The sequence below is a fragment of the Acipenser ruthenus genome, chromosome 5 (genome assembly GCF_902713425.1).
Source record: "Acipenser ruthenus chromosome 5, fAciRut3.2 maternal haplotype, whole genome shotgun sequence".
NCBI classification, from domain to species: domain Eukaryota; kingdom Metazoa; phylum Chordata; class Actinopteri; order Acipenseriformes; family Acipenseridae; genus Acipenser; species Acipenser ruthenus.
In genome coordinates, this window is record NC_081193.1 from 14,916,983 (window position 1) to 14,935,569 (window position 18,587).

General features: G+C 38.9%; 1 protein-coding gene across 6 annotated transcripts in view; it reads right to left on the minus strand.

The window, feature by feature from the left end:
• The window catches only part of LOC117402845 (dystrobrevin beta), a 143,943-nt gene that overhangs the window by 20,174 nt on the left and 105,182 nt on the right, over positions 1–18,587 (minus strand). For 4 of the 6 annotated variants that reach the window (XM_059023715.1, XM_059023717.1, XM_059023714.1 and 1 more), the window contains one exon: positions 13,084–13,104. The exons of the other annotated variants lie outside the window; for them this stretch is intronic. In XM_059023715.1, the coding sequence (XP_058879698.1) occupies positions 13,084–13,104 (21 nt within the window). The remainder of the gene's footprint in view (positions 1–13,083; positions 13,105–18,587) is intronic. 6 annotated transcript variants of the gene reach the window in all.

The following is an 18,587-nucleotide window of genomic DNA, read 5'->3' on the forward strand; positions in this document are numbered from 1 at the left end:
AACTTACATTTTTGCTTCAATATATGTGCATTATAGAGAGAGAGTTATTTTATTTTGTATTTTAGTCAGATGTGTGTTGTTATGTGTCCTGCGGTGCCCCCCACCCCTCCCCTGCTTATAACACTCTCCAGTTACAACGCTCATATTGTTTGTCCCCCGCGACCAGCGAATAGAAAGTGAATACAAGTGTTTACAAAGAGATTCCTAAGTACTGTATTTTAATTCTGTGCATCCAAAGACATGTAATTAAGTTTTAAGAATTAAGCCTACTGTTTGGTATTGTCTAAACCAGCAGTTTGTCAGTCCCAAACTGTTGTGACAAATTACATAATAAATAAAACAGGGGAAAAATGTGTTAATCACATTATTCTGCCTTTTATTGCAACTGTGGTACCATTCAGTGAGCAAAAATTGTAAAGGGTACTTTAGCTGAAACCTCCCGACAGAAGGGGTACAGTTTTAAAAAAAAAGCTTGAAAACCCCTGCACTAGGTAACATTACTATCATGTAAAAACTACAAATTTTGTTTAAAAAAATTAAAAAATAAATAAATAAATATAAAAATCAGCAGTTATCAGCAGTGTGGAGTAGTGGTTAGGGCTCTGGACTCTTGACCTGAGGGTCGTGGGTTCAATCCCAGGTGGGGGACACTGCTGCTGTACCCTTGAGCAAGGTACTTTACCTAGATTGCTCCAGTAAAAGCCCAAGTGTATAAATGGATAATTGTATGTAAAATAATGTGATAAGGGCATCTGCTAAGAAAATAATAATAATATTATTAATAATAATAATAATAATAATAATAATAATAATAATAATAATAATAATAATAATAATAATAATAATAACAACAATAATAATAATAATAATAATATCTCATGTTTACTTCAAAATAAATTAAATGTTTGTTTTGTAAAACAAACAAAAAAGAAAATTTTTAAAGTTTTAGTTATTTACTGCTTCGGACACAAATTACATGAAAAGGTAACACATGTTTCAACAGTCTTCTATAGTGTTACAAGATGACAAATGTAGACACATTTGCTATCACCCAAAGCTGGCCTCTCTGTGCTCTTTCTTTGCTATAAACATGTCCATATTTTTTCCCACATTCACAATGTTCTGTCTTTATGTATGCTTATCAAAGCCACTGTGTTTAAAGTTGTCAGTGTTTTTGCTTTGCTGTGCAGAGTGGCTCCTACAGAAATAATTGAATGTGTTGCCTTGTTTTATTTTATTCTTTGGTGGCGGTGAAATTGACATTTTTCCTGCATTATCAATATTATCGCTTTCTAAAGCGTTCATTTTTCCATTCTTTAATTACCCAAAGTTCTCTATATATTTCCTGTTTTAAAAGTAGTCTCACTCTGAAAGAAAAACAACTCTGTCACAGCAAAAGTAAAGACTGCACACTGAAAGCCTTGTCTGTCTGTTTGCCTGCCACTGAACTGGGGGATGTATCCCTCTCCCAAAAAATGAAATAGTGCTGATCACAGTTGTTGTTAAAGTTGCTCTGAACAACTTTTCCGTGGTGGCATCAAATAGTCAAGAAAACTAAACCAAAACTTAAATATCAAATTATAAAATAAATAATGTAGATTTTCTAACATTTACAAATCGAAGATAACATCAACTGTAATTACTACATTATTGCTTGGGCAACGCACACTGAAATGGAAACTTCTTTTCTAGACCGGTTTTAAAGAATTTTTAAAACAACATTTATTTTATTACTTTATTTACAAGGTGAGCATAAAAAAAAACAACATATTCTACAATGTGCTGTTTTTCAGATAAGCATTTAAATAGTTAGGCACATTTGTTGTAGAATAATTTTGTGGACAACGCTATTTTGTTCTGCTTTAATAAACATTATGTTTAATCATAAAATATCTCGAAATACCTATTTTTAGACCGTCAAATGTAGTGAAAGAAGCCACTTTTTACCAGGAAAAAAAAAATACAGCCCTACTTATAATACACACACACATATATATTTCAGAAATACAAGTAATGGGTACAGCCTCCCAAAACACAAAGAATGCTTTTTTTTTTTTTTAATAACAGGCTCTCTGCTCTGCTATTGAACCACACTGAATTCACTTACACAATAACGATGCCTAATAAGAAATGTTTATCCACGTTTGTGTGGGGCGAGACCCAGAGAGAATTCCTTAAAGCGACAGTAGCCTAATGTACATACAAAACTTTGACAGTGGTGCGGTGCAAGCTAGTATGCACACGTTTATTTTGTCAAAAAGTGAGGGGGCATGGTCCCGCCACTTTTAAAAGTGGGGGGGCCATAGCCCCTCTGGCTCTGGTGGCCCTGGCTGGAGTGTGACCTCACCTGCCCCTTTCTCTCAATTGGCAATGCATCTATTACCACTTCAAGAATACTGTACACCAATTTAACAATCACTATATTTGTAAATGACAAAGACATTGAGGTGAACTGAGACAGCTCATCACTGATTCAGTTTCACAGCAAAACCAAGTTAAATTATAAACGTGACAGGTTGTTCTGTTGTCTGAGATTGCAATCATTGGCAACACATGTATTTGAACAATAAATTAGCCTATTGGAATCCACAGGGAAATTCAACTGAGTGATGTACATTATATATACTTTGTGATTTTCCTAGACTTTCTAGTATTGTTATTAACCGAATGTTGTTATTAAGCGAAAAGCCACATTTTCAAGTGTATGTATATGGAAAAACGATGTATACTATAGTTGCAGAAACAGCACACTAGAATACACGTTCATTACAGTGTTAAAAAATAAACACGAAAAACACCAAATATCAGAACAAACAACTGTTTACTAATACTACAGGGTGTCACAAAGACGGCCGGAGTGGGTGGCGTCAGACCAGAAACAGGAACACAATAAACAGAGAGATGTGGTTTGGTATAAGCTGGGCGCGTGATCGCGCTCAGCATTTAATAAACAGAAAATAAAAGGTTTGAAACACAAAAACACAGGACACGGCACTTGTAGCCAAAATAAACAGACGAACAAAACGGACTAGACAGTGCACAGACAGACGAACAAAACACGGTGAGCAGATAACACTAATATTTACGTTCTTATTTTACTCCTTCTCTCTCTCCCGTTCTCCACTCACCGAACACCTAACCACGAGTGACTAAACGTGCATCTATTTATACTGTTGTGCTGGGATTCAATTACTAATTAATTATTCACTTGAATCCCAGCACGTGAATTCATTACGTGAAACCCTGTGTTCACATATTATATTTTAAATGCACGTGCGTGATGTGCAATCCCGTGCCTAAATACAAATATACACTTTTTAAATACACGTGAAACACAGACCCGTTTATATCCCGTGTACCAATGACTATACACCAACATTAACACACGCACGCAACATACAAATGCACACAGGGACGGGGCACATTGCCACATATACCCCCCCTTGTGCGCAGCACACATGGCCTCAACGGCCACCTCCCCCCTTAAAAATCCAGCAGTCCAGGACAAAGTCTCGGGCTGGGAAGGGAGGCTTCAGTGGGCCCTTGGCTGGCAATGCTGTCAGCACCCCTGCCGGTAGTGGCACGGCTGACAGCCTGCTGGTCCATGCTTGCAGCGAACTTGCTGCAGGGGATGCTGGTCTCCTGACCTCACCCCCTTCCTTCGTAGCCAGTAGCTCCCCTTGGTGGGGCTCCGACCACAGTACTGCCGGCAGCGAAGAAGCTGTAGTGGGAGCAGGTCTCCGGACCTCCCCCACGATCTCTGGCAGCGAAACTGCTGCTGGGGTTGGTGGTCTCCAGACCTCCTCCCCCTTCTTCGTGGCCGGCAGCTCCCCTTTCTGGGGCTCCGGCCACCGTACTCCCTGCGGAGGTACGGGCAGCAGAGGCAGCTCCTGCTCCTCTGCTCCAGGCGGTGGCGGAGGCAGAGGCAGCTCCAGCTCCTCTGCTCCTGGCGGTGGTGGAACCAGCAGGTATTCACCCTCTGCTGGTGGAGGTGGGAGGGGCCAGCAGTCCTCCCACTGCGGTGAAGGTGGAACCAGCAGGTATTCACCCTCTGCTGGTGGTGAGAGGGGCAAGCAGTCCTCCCACTGCGGTGGAGGTGGAACCAGCAGGCATTCACCCTCTGCTGGTGGAGGTGGGACCAGCAGGTATTCACCCTCTGCTGGCAGCTTGGGTCCTAGGGCTGTGGAAGCCCCGACTTCCCTCTCTTCGGGCTGTGGACGCACCGACTCCTCCCTTTTGGGCTGTGGACGCCCCGACTCCTCCCTGTTGGGCTGTGGACGCACCGACTCCTCCCTGTTGGGCTGTGGACGCACCGACTCCTCCCTTTTGGGCTGTGGACGTTCGGGCTCCCCCCACTCAGGCGTAGGACGTTCGGGCTCCTCCCACTCAGGCGTAGGACGTTCGGGCTCCTCCCACTCAGGCGTAGGACGTTCGGGCTCCTCCCACTCAGGCGTAGGACGTTCGGGCTCCTCCCACTCAGGCGTAGGACGTTCGGGCTCCTCCCACTCAGGCGTAGGACGTTCGGGCTCCTCCCGCTTGGGCTGTGGACGCTCAGGCTCCTCCCGCTTGGGCTGTGGAGGCAAAACCAGCAGGCATTCTTCCTCTGCTGGTGGAGACGGGGACAGCAGGCATTCTTCCTCTGCTGGTGGACCTGCTACCTGGGCTGCTGTTCCACTTATAACTGCCTCCAGGTAGCTGAGGACCAACCCCACACCTTCCTCCCAGGTGCTTACGGTCTGTTCCCTCGCATAAGCCTCCCATCGTTCCCTATCCATAAACTCCAGGAACTGGACGACTACTGGGATAGACTGGGCCTCCAGCCCAGCATTTTCCAGCATCCAGTCCCGCACTTTGATGGCGTCTTCTGCCATTTTTTTTTTTTATTTTATTTTATTTTTTTTAAATCCAAAACTGCGGTTCCTGCTCTGGCCTGAGTCCTGGAGGCGCTGTCGATCCCACGCAGGACACCACGTGTCACAAAGACGGCCGGAGTGGGTGGCGTCAGACCAGAAACAGGAACACAAACGACAGAGAGATGTGGTTTGGTATAAGCTGGGCGCGTGATCGCGCTCAGCATTTAATAAACAGAAAATAAAAGGTTTGAAACACAAAAACACAGGACACGGCACTTGTAGCCAAAATAAACAGACGAACAAAACGGACTAGACAGTGCACAGACAGACGAACAAAACACGGTGAGCAGATAACACTAATATTTACGTTCTTATTTTACTCCTTCTCTCTCTCCCGTTCTCCACTCACCGAACACCTAACCACGAGTGACTAAACGTGCATCTATTTATACTGTTGTGCTGGGATTCAATTACTAATTAATTATTCACTTGAATCCCAGCACGTGAATTCATTACGTGAAACCCTGTGTTCACATATTATATTTTAAATGCACGTGCGTGATGTGCAATCCCGTGCCTAAATACAAATATACACTTTTTAAATACACGTGAAACACAGACCCGTTTATATCCCGTGTACCAATGACTATACACCAACATTAACACACGCACGCAACATACAAATGCACACAGGGACGGGGCACATTGCCACACAGGGATACACAGTACTGTATTGTACACATAGTACTACAACAATGTACTATCAATATCCTTAAAAACAGTAAACAAACTTGGTACACAGTACTTACATTTAATACAGAAGCATCATTTTAAAAGAAGTAGTTGTCCAATGTTGTTCACCACCTCCAGCTATAAATCACTCTGCAGCTTCGTAGTCAGTTTAAAAATGCGGGATACAACAGATTTTGAGATGCCAAACTTTTCTGCTGCCCGTAGTTGTTTAGCACCGGGTTCACGTAGTGCCTCCAGAACCCGAACCTTATCGGCTACAGAAAGGTCTACACGTTTTGAAGCCATGATGACAGGCGACAATCAGACTCAATAAATGTACAACTGCGTTATGAAAACTGATACTTAAATAGACGCTGTGATGCGTGCGCAATGTATTTGTGTGCGTGCCGTAGGAATTGTAAAGCGGTAGACAGTTGCTAATATTTGAAATCCATTAACATTGAATTCTATAGGATGGGATTGGTTCGCATGAAAATGCTGTAATAACCGAAAGTTGTCTTTATCAGAGTTGGTAATAACCGGCATTTAATATAATTACCTTTAGGAAATATATGGTCGGCTGTTATTAAATACATCAAAACACACCTATTTATTAATGTGTTGATTTCAAAACAAGAAAAGCTGCCTTTACAACTGAATACCATTCAATGTCAATTAACTTGTGCATTGAGTGTTTTAAAAGCCAATTGAAAAGAGAATGTTCCTCTCATCTGGGGTGCTGACAGTTTTACTGCCGTACCGAAGCCGTAAACTGGCAATGAAAACATGTTGCAAAACTAGCAAATGCAACCGATTTGTCATGTACATGTAACCTTTCGTTAAATCTAACTCAAGCTGCCGCTGCGTAAACTGGGATATGTATTTCTTTGTCGTGTTTAATCGTCCCCTATTGTCATTACAAACACCTTACCAAAAATTAATTACAATTTCATACTGATAACACCCCTCCCCCTTAAATATCAGCTTTCAATTTTACGTGTTATGCTTCCTCAGCATTTGTTTTTTTAGTATCTATCAGTCAAGTCTTGCCTTTTAAAAACATATTTAAAAAGAATATTTCCTAATTATCTCCCAGCAGTATGAGAAAAAGATTAAACCACATTTACTTGTCTGCATTAAAATACTACTCATGTCCAAATCATACAACTCTCAATGGTAATCTTACATTTGTTTTGTTATGATATTCTAAAACACAATTCTATTAAAATGTAGATGCTCTCTTTAAATATAAAACACTTATCTTTATTTGATAATGATGAAACATAAAACGGATAATAAACAAAGTCTTTTTGCAAAATGTGGCTCAACAGTAATGTTTTTTCTCTGGTATTGTCAAATAATAAAGCTGTATCTCAGCGTTGGACTGAATGGCCACTTTCTCCTCCCAATCCTCTGTCCTGGGCACATGGCAGGAAGCCAGGTAGCAGATGGCTTTTGGGTGGAATTAGTCTCATTGTGCAGCAGTTAGCAAAGATAAAACAAAGTCCAATCTATTCAGGATCGATCTTTGTGGGCCTCTAGTCATTTATTAATTTTAAGCAGTGTGGAGTAGTGGTTAGGGCTCTGGACTCTTGACCGGAGGGTTGTGGGTTCAATCCCCAGTGGAGGACACTGCTGTTGTACCCTTGAGCAAGGTACTTTACCTAGATTGCTCCAGTAAAAACCCAACTGTATAAATGGGTAATTGTATGTAAAAATAATGTGATATCTGTATAATGTGAAATAATGTATAATGTGATATCTTGTAACAATTGTAAGTCGCCCTGGATAAGGGCGTCTGCTAAGAAATAAATAATAATAATAATAATCCGAGCTCCAGGTACATACTGTAGCAGTTATTTTTCATTTTAGAATACTTTCAGAGCTTTTTATTTATAGCGCAAAGCAATTCTAAAGGTCCCTTTCCTGTAGACATAACAGGAACATACAGCTAGTAACCTCAACCTTTGAGACGGTACTTTTCTAGCGTGCATTCCTGCTTTCCTAGAAATGACTGCCACCTTTGATAAGATTATGGTTATTAGTCCCCACATACAATACAGTATGCAACAGAATGCTATTGACAGATTATTTTCAAAGCATTCACAGCAGGGGGTTATGTAACTACCTAACACAGTGAATATTTAATAACAAGAGAAGCCTAGACGGTAAGACACGTTTGCAAGTGGATCCGCAGGAGAAGAACACGTGAAAAGGCAAAGGCATCAGTGCGCAGCTGGGAGCATCTAGAAAGTTTAACAAAAGATTAGATTAATATTTTGTTTTGTTTTTAAGCAGAACTGGGGTCCTATCCCTTTATATTTTCTTTTAAATGGGTTATTTGGAATTGCTTCTGTTGACAGGAGAAAGAAAAGAAAGCTTCCTGGCAACTGCAACTAATGAAATAAATAAATATCGGATCATTCTCAAATTCAAATGTCTCAGTGTTTGGGAATTGGACACAATAAATAGTAGCGTTGGGACAATATTGAAAACCTCTGAAATGATTTAGCGCAGTTTCTTTTTACCCAACTACTTAATAGTACACAAAACAACACAGTTCATGTTGCTGAATTTACAAGCTATGGTACCATACAGTACCTTACATATACTGCACACAATAAATAAATAAATCAATTTAAATTGTACATGAATAGTTTACAGTGAATGTGTGGCTGCAAGAAAAAAAACACACTTTTCTAAAATAGTCCACACTTGTTTTCTGTTGGTATAACCTTAGTGTAGCATATTTTGCACATAGGGTACCTCCATTTTCTCCAAGAATACCGAAATAGATACTGAACTTGTAGTGTTTTTCTTTTTTGTTAAACTGTTCTGAAAGTGAGTGCTCACTGCTGTGTTCACTCACTGCCTATTCTCAATGAAATCTCGCCAAAGCCTCACAACCACTGGGTCTTCGTTAGGACAGAAGTGGCGGCTGCTCTAATACACTACAAGGCGTACTAATTCAATATTACTAAAACAGATGGAATACTTCTATTAATTAAACAGAAAACAGCATAAATTCAGCTACCATTAAAAAAATCACCATGATGAATCAATATTGTACATTTCCGATAACTTGGTAATTATTTTTCTAATGCAATTATCGTAAATCGTCCCAACCCTAATAAATAGTACTGTACCTGCAGAGCTACCTCCATGCTGAATAAAGTGGCATACAAAAAAAGAGCTGCAGAAAAACGGGGCCAGAACTACGGCTGTGTTTGTTTCACAGGACAAACATAGGCATTTCAAGATATTTCACAAAATGTTTATAAAAGCAGAGAAATTTGTTGTGTCATATTCAAAATTGATTATACAACAAATGTTCCTCAATATTTAAATGCTTACCTGAAAAACAGTAAATGTTAAATTGTAGAATATTTCATTTTTTATGTCCATCTTTTAAAGACATTCTATTTTCATCACCAGTGAATTACCAAATCAAATAAAAACATACATAAATTAAAAAAAACAAGAGACACATGAAATGTCCCTATCTTGTACTGGGCAGAGTGATCATTAGCAAAGATATTTGAGCTAAACCTGTTTTTTCTGGAAATATGTTTGTGTTCAGCTTGGGGTTGTCAGTGTCATCCTTATACTCCCACAAATTCCACATTTCCAGAATCTGAGCCACCTGAATTCTCAGACTATATGCTTGATGGGGTGCTCAGCACAACCCACATTCCGAGCATTAATAGGAATAAACGCCAACAGTATCTATCTACAATAAAATAAAACCACATTTTAAAAGATGGAGGTCTGCAGTCTGTAATTCACAGGAGTTTGTTTTAGTACAATTTCATTTAAAACGTTTCAGGTGTGTGTTAGGGCAGCTTTGACTTTCAAACTATTCTTTTACAAGATTTAACATTATTTTAGTATGTTAAAGCCACAGGACTACAGGTGGAGACAATAGGTGTCTTATTTGGGTTAGACATATTAATAAGCAATGGTAAATTGAATCCAGACTCCCTGTATTTGCTGGCACAGAATAATATTTAGCACAGCTATACATTAACTTCCTCAGCATTTTCTATTTGATAAATCTAACCACTACTGTGGTTAGATTATGAAGATTCTCAGTTTTAAAAACGGACCTGCTGCTAATATGACTCCAACATCAGTGTGTAAAACGCTTTCATTACATCTAATTACAGTACATTAGTCAAAGGTGCTTGTTCAGATTTGAGTCTAGAAACAAACATTTATCAGGAAATGAATCTTACTCAATCTATGGTGGAGCCAAAGTGACTGCATGCCAACATAACAGGAAAAAGCATGAATAAATTCAAGTGGTAAGCATTTTTAAATGTTTCATCCAACCTTTCACACGACTGCAGTGTTAACTTTAGGAAGTTTCATACAATACTGTATTCCTACTACCGTCTCCACGGATTGAAAGTTTTTTATTTGGGCATTTTGAGTTTACACCTGAAACACTTGTTCAGTGCTTGTTCAGCTTGTATTTGTACTCTTAATTGAACTATAACCTTTCTTTATTATTGTCAATCTCTTAAGTTTTAACAATGTGAATGCTACGTAGAGCAACATGGGAGTTTGATTAGTTTCTAAAGGCTTCACAAATTTCTGGCACCCTCTTGTGGTCACATGTTTTTATGACTTTTTTTTCTATGGTATGGATGATACCATCTGTCTAATTTATCAGACTGTATTCACAGCTCAAAAAAAAATCAGTAAATCACCCCTAAAATGCACCGTAATAGCTACTGTTGATGTGACAGTAATTAAATAAATTAATATAATCTGCCTTTGGCTTCGCTGCAGAGGCTTAACAGAAACAAAATATAAAAGCAATTACTGCTTCCCCTGTTTTGTACATTGTGGCCATAAAATTACAGAAAGACTTCAAAAAAGAGGCTGCAGACTCGATCCATCATGACCCACTTGAAGGAGGAGTAGGTCAAGGCAGCCAGTGCATTAAATGATTAGTCGGTTGCTCTGGATCCCACTAACATAACCCTTCTGAAGTCTCTTAGATCTTTCAGCTTTCCCATATTTGCCACTCAATAGTTGCACACACGTCCTATGCAGCTAATATAGGTCTAGAGCAGGGGTTGCCAAACTTTGTTTGCTGGGCCCCCTTCAGAGATTTATTTTTTTTGCTATGCTCTCTCTCCCTTCTAGTAAACAGTACAGTATTTAGAAAAATATGATTCTTAAAATAACATAAGAAAGTTTACAAACGAGAAGAGGCCATTCGGCCCATCTTGCTCGTTTGGTTGTTGTAGCTTATTGATCCCAGAATCTCATCAAGCAGCTTCTTGAAGGATCCCAGGGTGTCAGCTTCAACAACATTACTGCAGAGTTGGTTCCAAACCCTCACAATTCTCTGTGTAAAAAGTGCCTCCTATTTTCTGTTCTGAATGCCCCTTTATCTAATCTCCATGGTCCTTGTTTCTTTTTTCAGGTCGAAAAAGTCAAAAGTCCCCTGGGTCAACACTGTCAATACCTTTTAGAATTTTGAATGCTTGAATCAGATCACCGCGTAGTCTTCTTTGTTCAAGACCGAATAGATTCAATTATTTTAGCCTGTCTGTATACGACATGCATTTTAAACCCAGGATAATTCTGGTCGCTCTTCTTTGCACTCTTTCTAGAGCAGCAGTATCCTTTTTTTATTGTAATGTCGCATGTAAAATTAAACCAGGCTCCACACAGGCAGTAGCTTCGTGCTCGGCTTCAGCTTCAAAAGTTTATTAGCACAGGACAAATAAAACAATTAAGGACCACAGTATTCTGGGGGTACAAATGCATGTCCAGGATTGGTGAATGCAAACAGACTGGCAACCAACAACCCCTTGTTTCTGTTTGTGAAATAAAAAGTATACTGTATTAATAATATTACAATAATAATAGTAATAAAATCACTTTAATTTACAGTGTTTTGCTGTGAAACAACAAAATGGGCTTTTAAATCCCCCCCAAATCCTTACTTTCCATTTAAAAGCAGAATAAAGAACGAGAAAACGAGGGTGCAACATTTTAATAAGTGACTAGTCTTTATTAATGTTAACGCACTCACGAATAGTAATTGAAATGTTTGTCCAGCTTAATTTTTTTATTGTAAGTTTATAAGATGTATTTAGTAAAATGTTTCACCCTCGTTTGCCCGTTTTCTACATTCTGCTCGCAGCAAAACCTGTAAATTAAACTAAAAGCTAAGACCCCCCCCCAATATATAAACTGCAGGTGTATCTAAATCTATCTGATTTTATTTGTGAACAAAAGTATTTGATATTAAAACCCGCTGCTGCTGCAGCACTTTCAAATGAAGGAGGGCTGGGCGACAGAGTGGCTGAGCTACGAGAGGTCTGAAATGACACAAGCTCTGTGGATGGGGGTTGGTCAGATTAAACATCCCTGCCTGGGTAGTTGATTGAGTCAATCATCCTGGAGGCCCACCGAGTCTGCCATTTACCGCAGAGCTTTTACAATCGCCAGGAAGTATTTTCCAGTCAGGTACTGGCGCCCCCCTAATAACCTCGTCGAATTTTTTTGCATTATGAATTGTTTTGGGCAGTAAGTGCTTTTACGATACTTACAGTAATAGTGGATTTATGCTAAGTGTAAAACCAATATCAGAGTGTCAGTAACATTGCATAACCGGATAGTGAATATTACAGCAGCTCAATAATCTTTCTGCAAGAGGCAGGTATGTGCTCTACTCAATAGGTATGTTTTTTAAATGGATAAGTATTTATTTTGTACAGTATATGGAAGTTTAGTAAAATGTACTGGAAGTTATTGGTTTGTTGTGTAAATATAGAAACAGAAAATGGGGATGCGATTATAAAAAGACATGGAAATGTGCATAAGAAAATATGACATGCAGACAGACATACTTATAACATGCTTAGCAAATATAGATGCTGAAAAAAAGAAAAAAAAAACTTAGCACTTAAAGGTAGTAACACTGCTACAATTTGAAACTGTAAAACACAATATCAAATCAAGGATTACCTTCAGTACTGCCTCATTCATTTTAGAAAACTAACGTTGTATTTTTAAATAATACACATTACTAAATATGTTAAGCTACATGCAGTACAAAGAAGCGTGTTTCAATGGTAGTCAAAGCATTCAGATGGCAAGCAATGTCATGCCACAACCCCTGCTATATACATTTTCTCTTCAGGGTAAAAATGTACTTGATTTTAGTGCTGATGTTTTCTGATCTGTGTCATGCACTGTACTCGTGAGTTGAATCACTAAGCAGTATTTTTTTGTATTTTTAAGCTTTAAACTGCTATCTTATTAATGTTATCTTATGAGACTTGGTTGTGTGTGCTTGTTTTCTTTTTTATTCTATATAACACAGCTACACATGCAAATATTTAGCATTTAGCTTTTGCAACAGCAGCACACTAAATGAAGAAGACTGAACAGTCAATGTTTTTTAGTACCTTTTAGGTATCTCACGCATGCAGTATGCTTCATCAGCAGTTACACACTTAAATGATAAACTTACTGCCTGCTTTTGTTCTTCGTCCTACAAAGTCAGCAGTCAAAAAAGGCAAAAGAAAGAGACATTACAGATTACTAACAGAATTGCACAAGAAAAAAGACAAAGTAGAAACAAAGACGCAAATTATTAAACACAAAGACAGCGTAAAGATTAGAAGGTTTGTTTCTTTTACAATACTATTACATGTTGTTTTAAAAATGATACATACAAATATATGTATGCAATAAGGCCCCACAGGGTGTCTGTATATGTCAAATATATACAGATTCCTCGGGCGCTATGCAGCACAAGATGAAGTCGTGTGCCTCCAACCCCCGAGAAGTCTGTATATTTGACGTGTATGCACACCCTGAAGTCTGAACTTTGCTGGGGACTCCGAAGGGGGCTTCACATTGGCTCTGACGCTCCTGGGGTGGAGGGTGGGAAACCGGCAGGGACTCTTTCTCCTCATCGCACAACAGTGAACCCTACTGGCCAGACACCGAACACATCCAGAGGGGATAAAAAGCAGGGCTGATCTCTGTTTTTCGGGATCGGTAGCCCGCCCACCTCTGCTCTGGATTGCTCGGTGTAAAAGCAATTCTGGCTTTAGGCTTCTGAGATCGGAGGATGCTCACACGTCCTCAGAATGTCTGTGCTGTGTGGGGACTCGCTGCGGTGAGGAGAAAAAACATAAAATTGGACATTCCAAATTGGGGGAAAAATAACTAAAAATAATAATTAGTCACTAAATTTATATTAAAAAAAAAAAAAAAAAGCAAAAGTAATTAAATATCCTTACACCAATAAAGATACCACAAAAGTAGTCCCATTTATAACTTTGAACTACACTAAGTTGAGCTGAGTAAATTGATTTAATTGAAACATGCAAAAGTAAGTAAATATTGAATTGTACATTGCCATTGAAAAGATCCACCAGGAGGCGGTTGCATTTACAAACCGCTAGAAATACATTATTTTAAGTGACAAAGTCGGTGTGAGTGAGTATAAGAGACAGTTTTTTGGGGGGGGATTTTTTCTGTTATGCTATCTTACAGTTCATTTAATTGTTCTTCATCCAAATCGGCATGTCTACTTGCTACTTTTGAGATTTTTTTGCTGGTAATTGGTCACTCAGTTTTATAGTTACTGTGGCTACTGGTACTTTAAATTCCGTGAGGCAGCGTAGTGATTTCAAATATGTGACAAGACTCCAACTGCCCATATCCATCCAATATACAGACAGCTGGAACCTTGCTCGACCAATCACATCGCTTGTTTCCCATTTGATTGCCAGACCTGGATTATAACTGTATACACACAGACATCTGTATATATAATTTTTAAAGCTGTTCAATAGCAGCACAGTATTTCATAAAGCTAATGCCACACTGTGATTTGAAGCCGCCACTACATATTTGTATTTGCTATGGGTTACAAATCGCCAAAACCTACTTGTGTGATCATTGTAACAAAGGTCTTGTAACAACTGTAACAACATGCACATCTTTCTCTTACTTTCCTTTCTCTTAAGTGTACACATTACCTTTGCAGCTCAGCTATGGATTTAGAAAGGATTAGAAAGATAAGCTTCTTGTGTGTGAGACTTAGAGAGAAATACATGCACAAAAGCACCTTTATGTGGCTAAACACTTCTAACAGCCCTTTCTGCTACTTCATTATAAAACAGAGAAACAGTTCAGATACAGTGCTACAGTATTCCTGTGTACTGTATGTGAACCAATCCCACCACACTGAACATGGACCAGAGAAAGCAAAGGAGAGAGTTGTCTGAGGAGATCAGAAAGAAAATAATAGACAAGCATGGTAAAGGTAAAGGCTACAAGACCATCTCCAAGTAGCTTGATGTTCCTGTGACAACAGTTGCAAATATTATTAAGAAGTTTAAGGTCCATGGAACTGTAGCCAACCTCCCTGGGCGCGGCCGCAAGAGGAAAATCGACCCCAGAGTGAACAGAAGGATAGTGCGAATGGTAGAAAAAGAACCAAGGATAACTGCCAAAGAGATACAAGCTGAACTCCAAGGTGAAGGTACGTCAGGTTCCTGATCGCACCATCCGTCGCTTTTTGAGTGAAAGTGGGCTCCATGGAAGAAGACCCAGGAGGACTCCACTTTTGAAAGAAAAACATAAAAAAGCCAGACTGGAATTTGCTAAAATGCGTATTGACAAGCCACAATCCTTCTGGGAGAATGTCCTTTGGACAGATGAGTCAAAACTGGAGCTTTTTGGCAAGTCACATCAGCTCTATGTTCACAGATGAAAAAATGAAGCTTTCAAAGAAAAGAACACCATACCTACAGTGAAACATGGAGGAGGCTCGGTTATGTTTTGGGGCTGCTTTGCTGCGCCTGGCACAGGGTGCCTTGAATCTGTGCAGGGCACAATGAAATCTCAAGACTATCATGGCATTCTGGAGCGAAACGTACTGCCCAGTGTCAGAAAGCTCTGTCTCAGTCGCTGGTCATGGGTCCTCCAACAGGATAATGACCCAAAACACACAGCTAAAAGCACCCAAGAATGGATAAGAACAAAACATTGGACTATTCTAAAGTGGCCTTCTATGAGTCCTGATCTGAATCCTATCAAACATCTATGGAAAGAGCTGAAACTTGCAGTCTGGAGAAGGCACCCATCAAACCTGAGACAGCTGGAGCAGTTTGCTCAGGAAGAGTGGGCCAAACTACCTGTTAACAGGTGCAGAAGTCTCATTGAGAGCTACAGAAAACGTTTGATTGCAGTGATTGCCTCTAAAGGTTGTGCAACAAAATATTAGGTTAGCAGTCCCATCATTTTTGTCCATGCCATTTTCATTTGTTTTCTTATTTACAATATTATGTTGAATAAAAAATCAAAAGCAAAGTCTGATTTCTATTAAATATGGAATAAACAATGGTGGATGCCAATTACTTTTGTCAGTTTCAAGTTATTTCAGAGAAAATTGTGCATTCTTCGTTTTTTGTGGAGCACGTCAAATATGAGCACGTCTGTATGTAAAATTGTTTTTGCAGATCATTTTATAACCATAGAAAATGGCTATTCCAGTGAGATGCCGAGTGCATTATGGCTGCTGCTTCACTCTTGGTTTTTATGCTTTCTTTTATATATTTCAAAAGATACCTGATTTTTATTTGATTTGAGTTGATTTTATTATCACATATATTTTCCCTGTTTGGTTTGTGTTCTTGTTTTTTAATGTATGTTTACAGATGCTATTCCCTGCACAGTCTCCTTTCTCTACGGAGGGAGGCTGTGCGGAAGATTCTCTCTAATGTTTTTAAACTTTGTAAAGCACTGGGTTTGCTAAACAGGAACTATAAGTATAAGTATAAATGCAAACATGCTGTTTGTTTTGACACCACGGGGGTTACTCACTCAAATTTAGTTTATATTCCTTGTTTAAATTCTGTCTAATTTATACCCATCTTTGCATAATATATCTGTTGCTTGTTTGAATGTACGCTCCCTTTTAAATAAGGCTCTCTCTGTACATGACATAATCACTGATAAACATATTGATATTTTTCAGCTTACGGAGGAGACCTGGCTCACTGAAAACGATTTATCCCCATTGGTAGAAGCATCTCCTCCAGGTTACGTATTTTTTCATAAACATCGTGTTCAACGCTGTGGGGAAGGAGTAGCAGTTATTTTAAATTCGGTCCAAAATTTTTCTCGATTGAACCAGCCAGATGTTTTTAATTCTTTTGAGTATATCACAATGTTTCATTCTGCACACTACTCTTTAAAGATTGTTACAATTTATCGACCTCCTAAACCAAACCTTGACTTCCTAAATGGGTTTTCTGGTTTAGTTTCTTTTTTATGTCTCAACTGAACGTGTACTCATGGGTGATTTTAATTTACCTTCCCTACCAACGTCTTTCATGGTGGCTGAATTTAACTCTTTATTCTTTTGATTTCACACAGCTTGTTTCTGTACCCACTCATACTAAGGGAAATACTCTACATTTGGTTTCTGCCCGGGGTCTGACTATTTCTGATTTTTCTCTCTGTTTTCGGTCTTTCTGATAATTTTTTGTTACTTTAATCTCAGTTTTTACTATTGAGTCAGTTGCCCGACCTATCTCCTATTGCTCTTGGAGGCGAATGGATCCGGAAGTTGTTTCAACAGCTTTTTAAAATGTAACACAGTCTCAAAACTTGAAATTGTCTGCTAGTTCTAATATAGACTGGTGTGTAAATGCTTATAATCAGAATCAGTCTCTTTCTGAAATAATTGATGACCTGGCTCCGATTAAGACCTGTAAAGCTGTAGTTCCAAAAAATTCCCTTTGGTTCATAGATGAGTTAAGGGCTATGAAATCTCAAACTCATAAATTTGAAAAAGCTTACTTAGTGATCCATGAGCAGATCTGGCGTGAGGATCTGAAGAATTACAGAAAGGCCTTAAGGGCTGAGAAAATTAGATATTTTTCCAATATCATCAAGGAAAATCAATGTAACTCCACAGTCCTTTTTTCCACCATTATTAAATTGTTGTCACCCTCTGTAAATTCTACTCGACGTTCCTTTTCTGATGCCCGCTGCCAGGAGCTTATGGATTTCTTTGTGTCAAAAATATTAACTATTTGTGATTCTGCTGCTGTTTCTGCCCCTAATGGTAATTTCTGTCCCCAGTTACCTTCTCTGAGAACAATAACATCAAATGTTACTTTTTACCTGTAACAGCTGTTCTGCTTACCAATATGTTTGCGGCTATGAAGGCTACCACATGTCTTCTGGACCATTTTCTTTCTGCTCTTTTTAAGATTCAATTTGACAAAATTGCTTTTACTTTATTACATATTATTAATTTATCTTCTGGAAAAAGTGTAGAAACTTTTATATTAGCTATTATTATTATTATTATTATTATTATTATTATTATTATTATTATTATTATTATTATTATTATTATTTATTTCTTAGCAGACGCCCTTATCCAGGGCGACTTACAATCGCAAGCAAATACAAATACATTCAAGTGTTACAATACAAGTCATACAATAAGAGCAATTACTTCTAAATCTTGATAGTAATGTTTTTTTCAAATTTCCGCCTGATATCAAATCTTCCGTTTCTGTCTAAGGTCCTGGAGCAGGTGGTTGCTTCACAGCTGCAGGCACATTTGGCTACAAATGCCATTTATGAGAAGTTTCAGTCTGGGTTTAGATCATCTTATAGCACTGAGACTGCTGTTGTTTGTGTTTTAAATGATCTTTTGTTAAAATGTGTGTTCTATACTGCTGCTATTGGATTTGTCCGCAGCATTTGATACTGTAGATCACCATAACTTGTTTTTCTGGTACCGCCTTAAATTGGTTTCGGTCCTATCTTACTGGTCGCGGCCAATATGTCTCAGCTGAGGGTTGTTCCTCTCAGATTGTTGGTTTGACTTCTGGAGTACCCCAAGGTTCTATGCTGGGTCCTATTCTGTTTTACATGTTACTTCTTGGAAGACTTACAAAATAGGGGCCTTAGCTTCCATATGTATGCAGATGATAT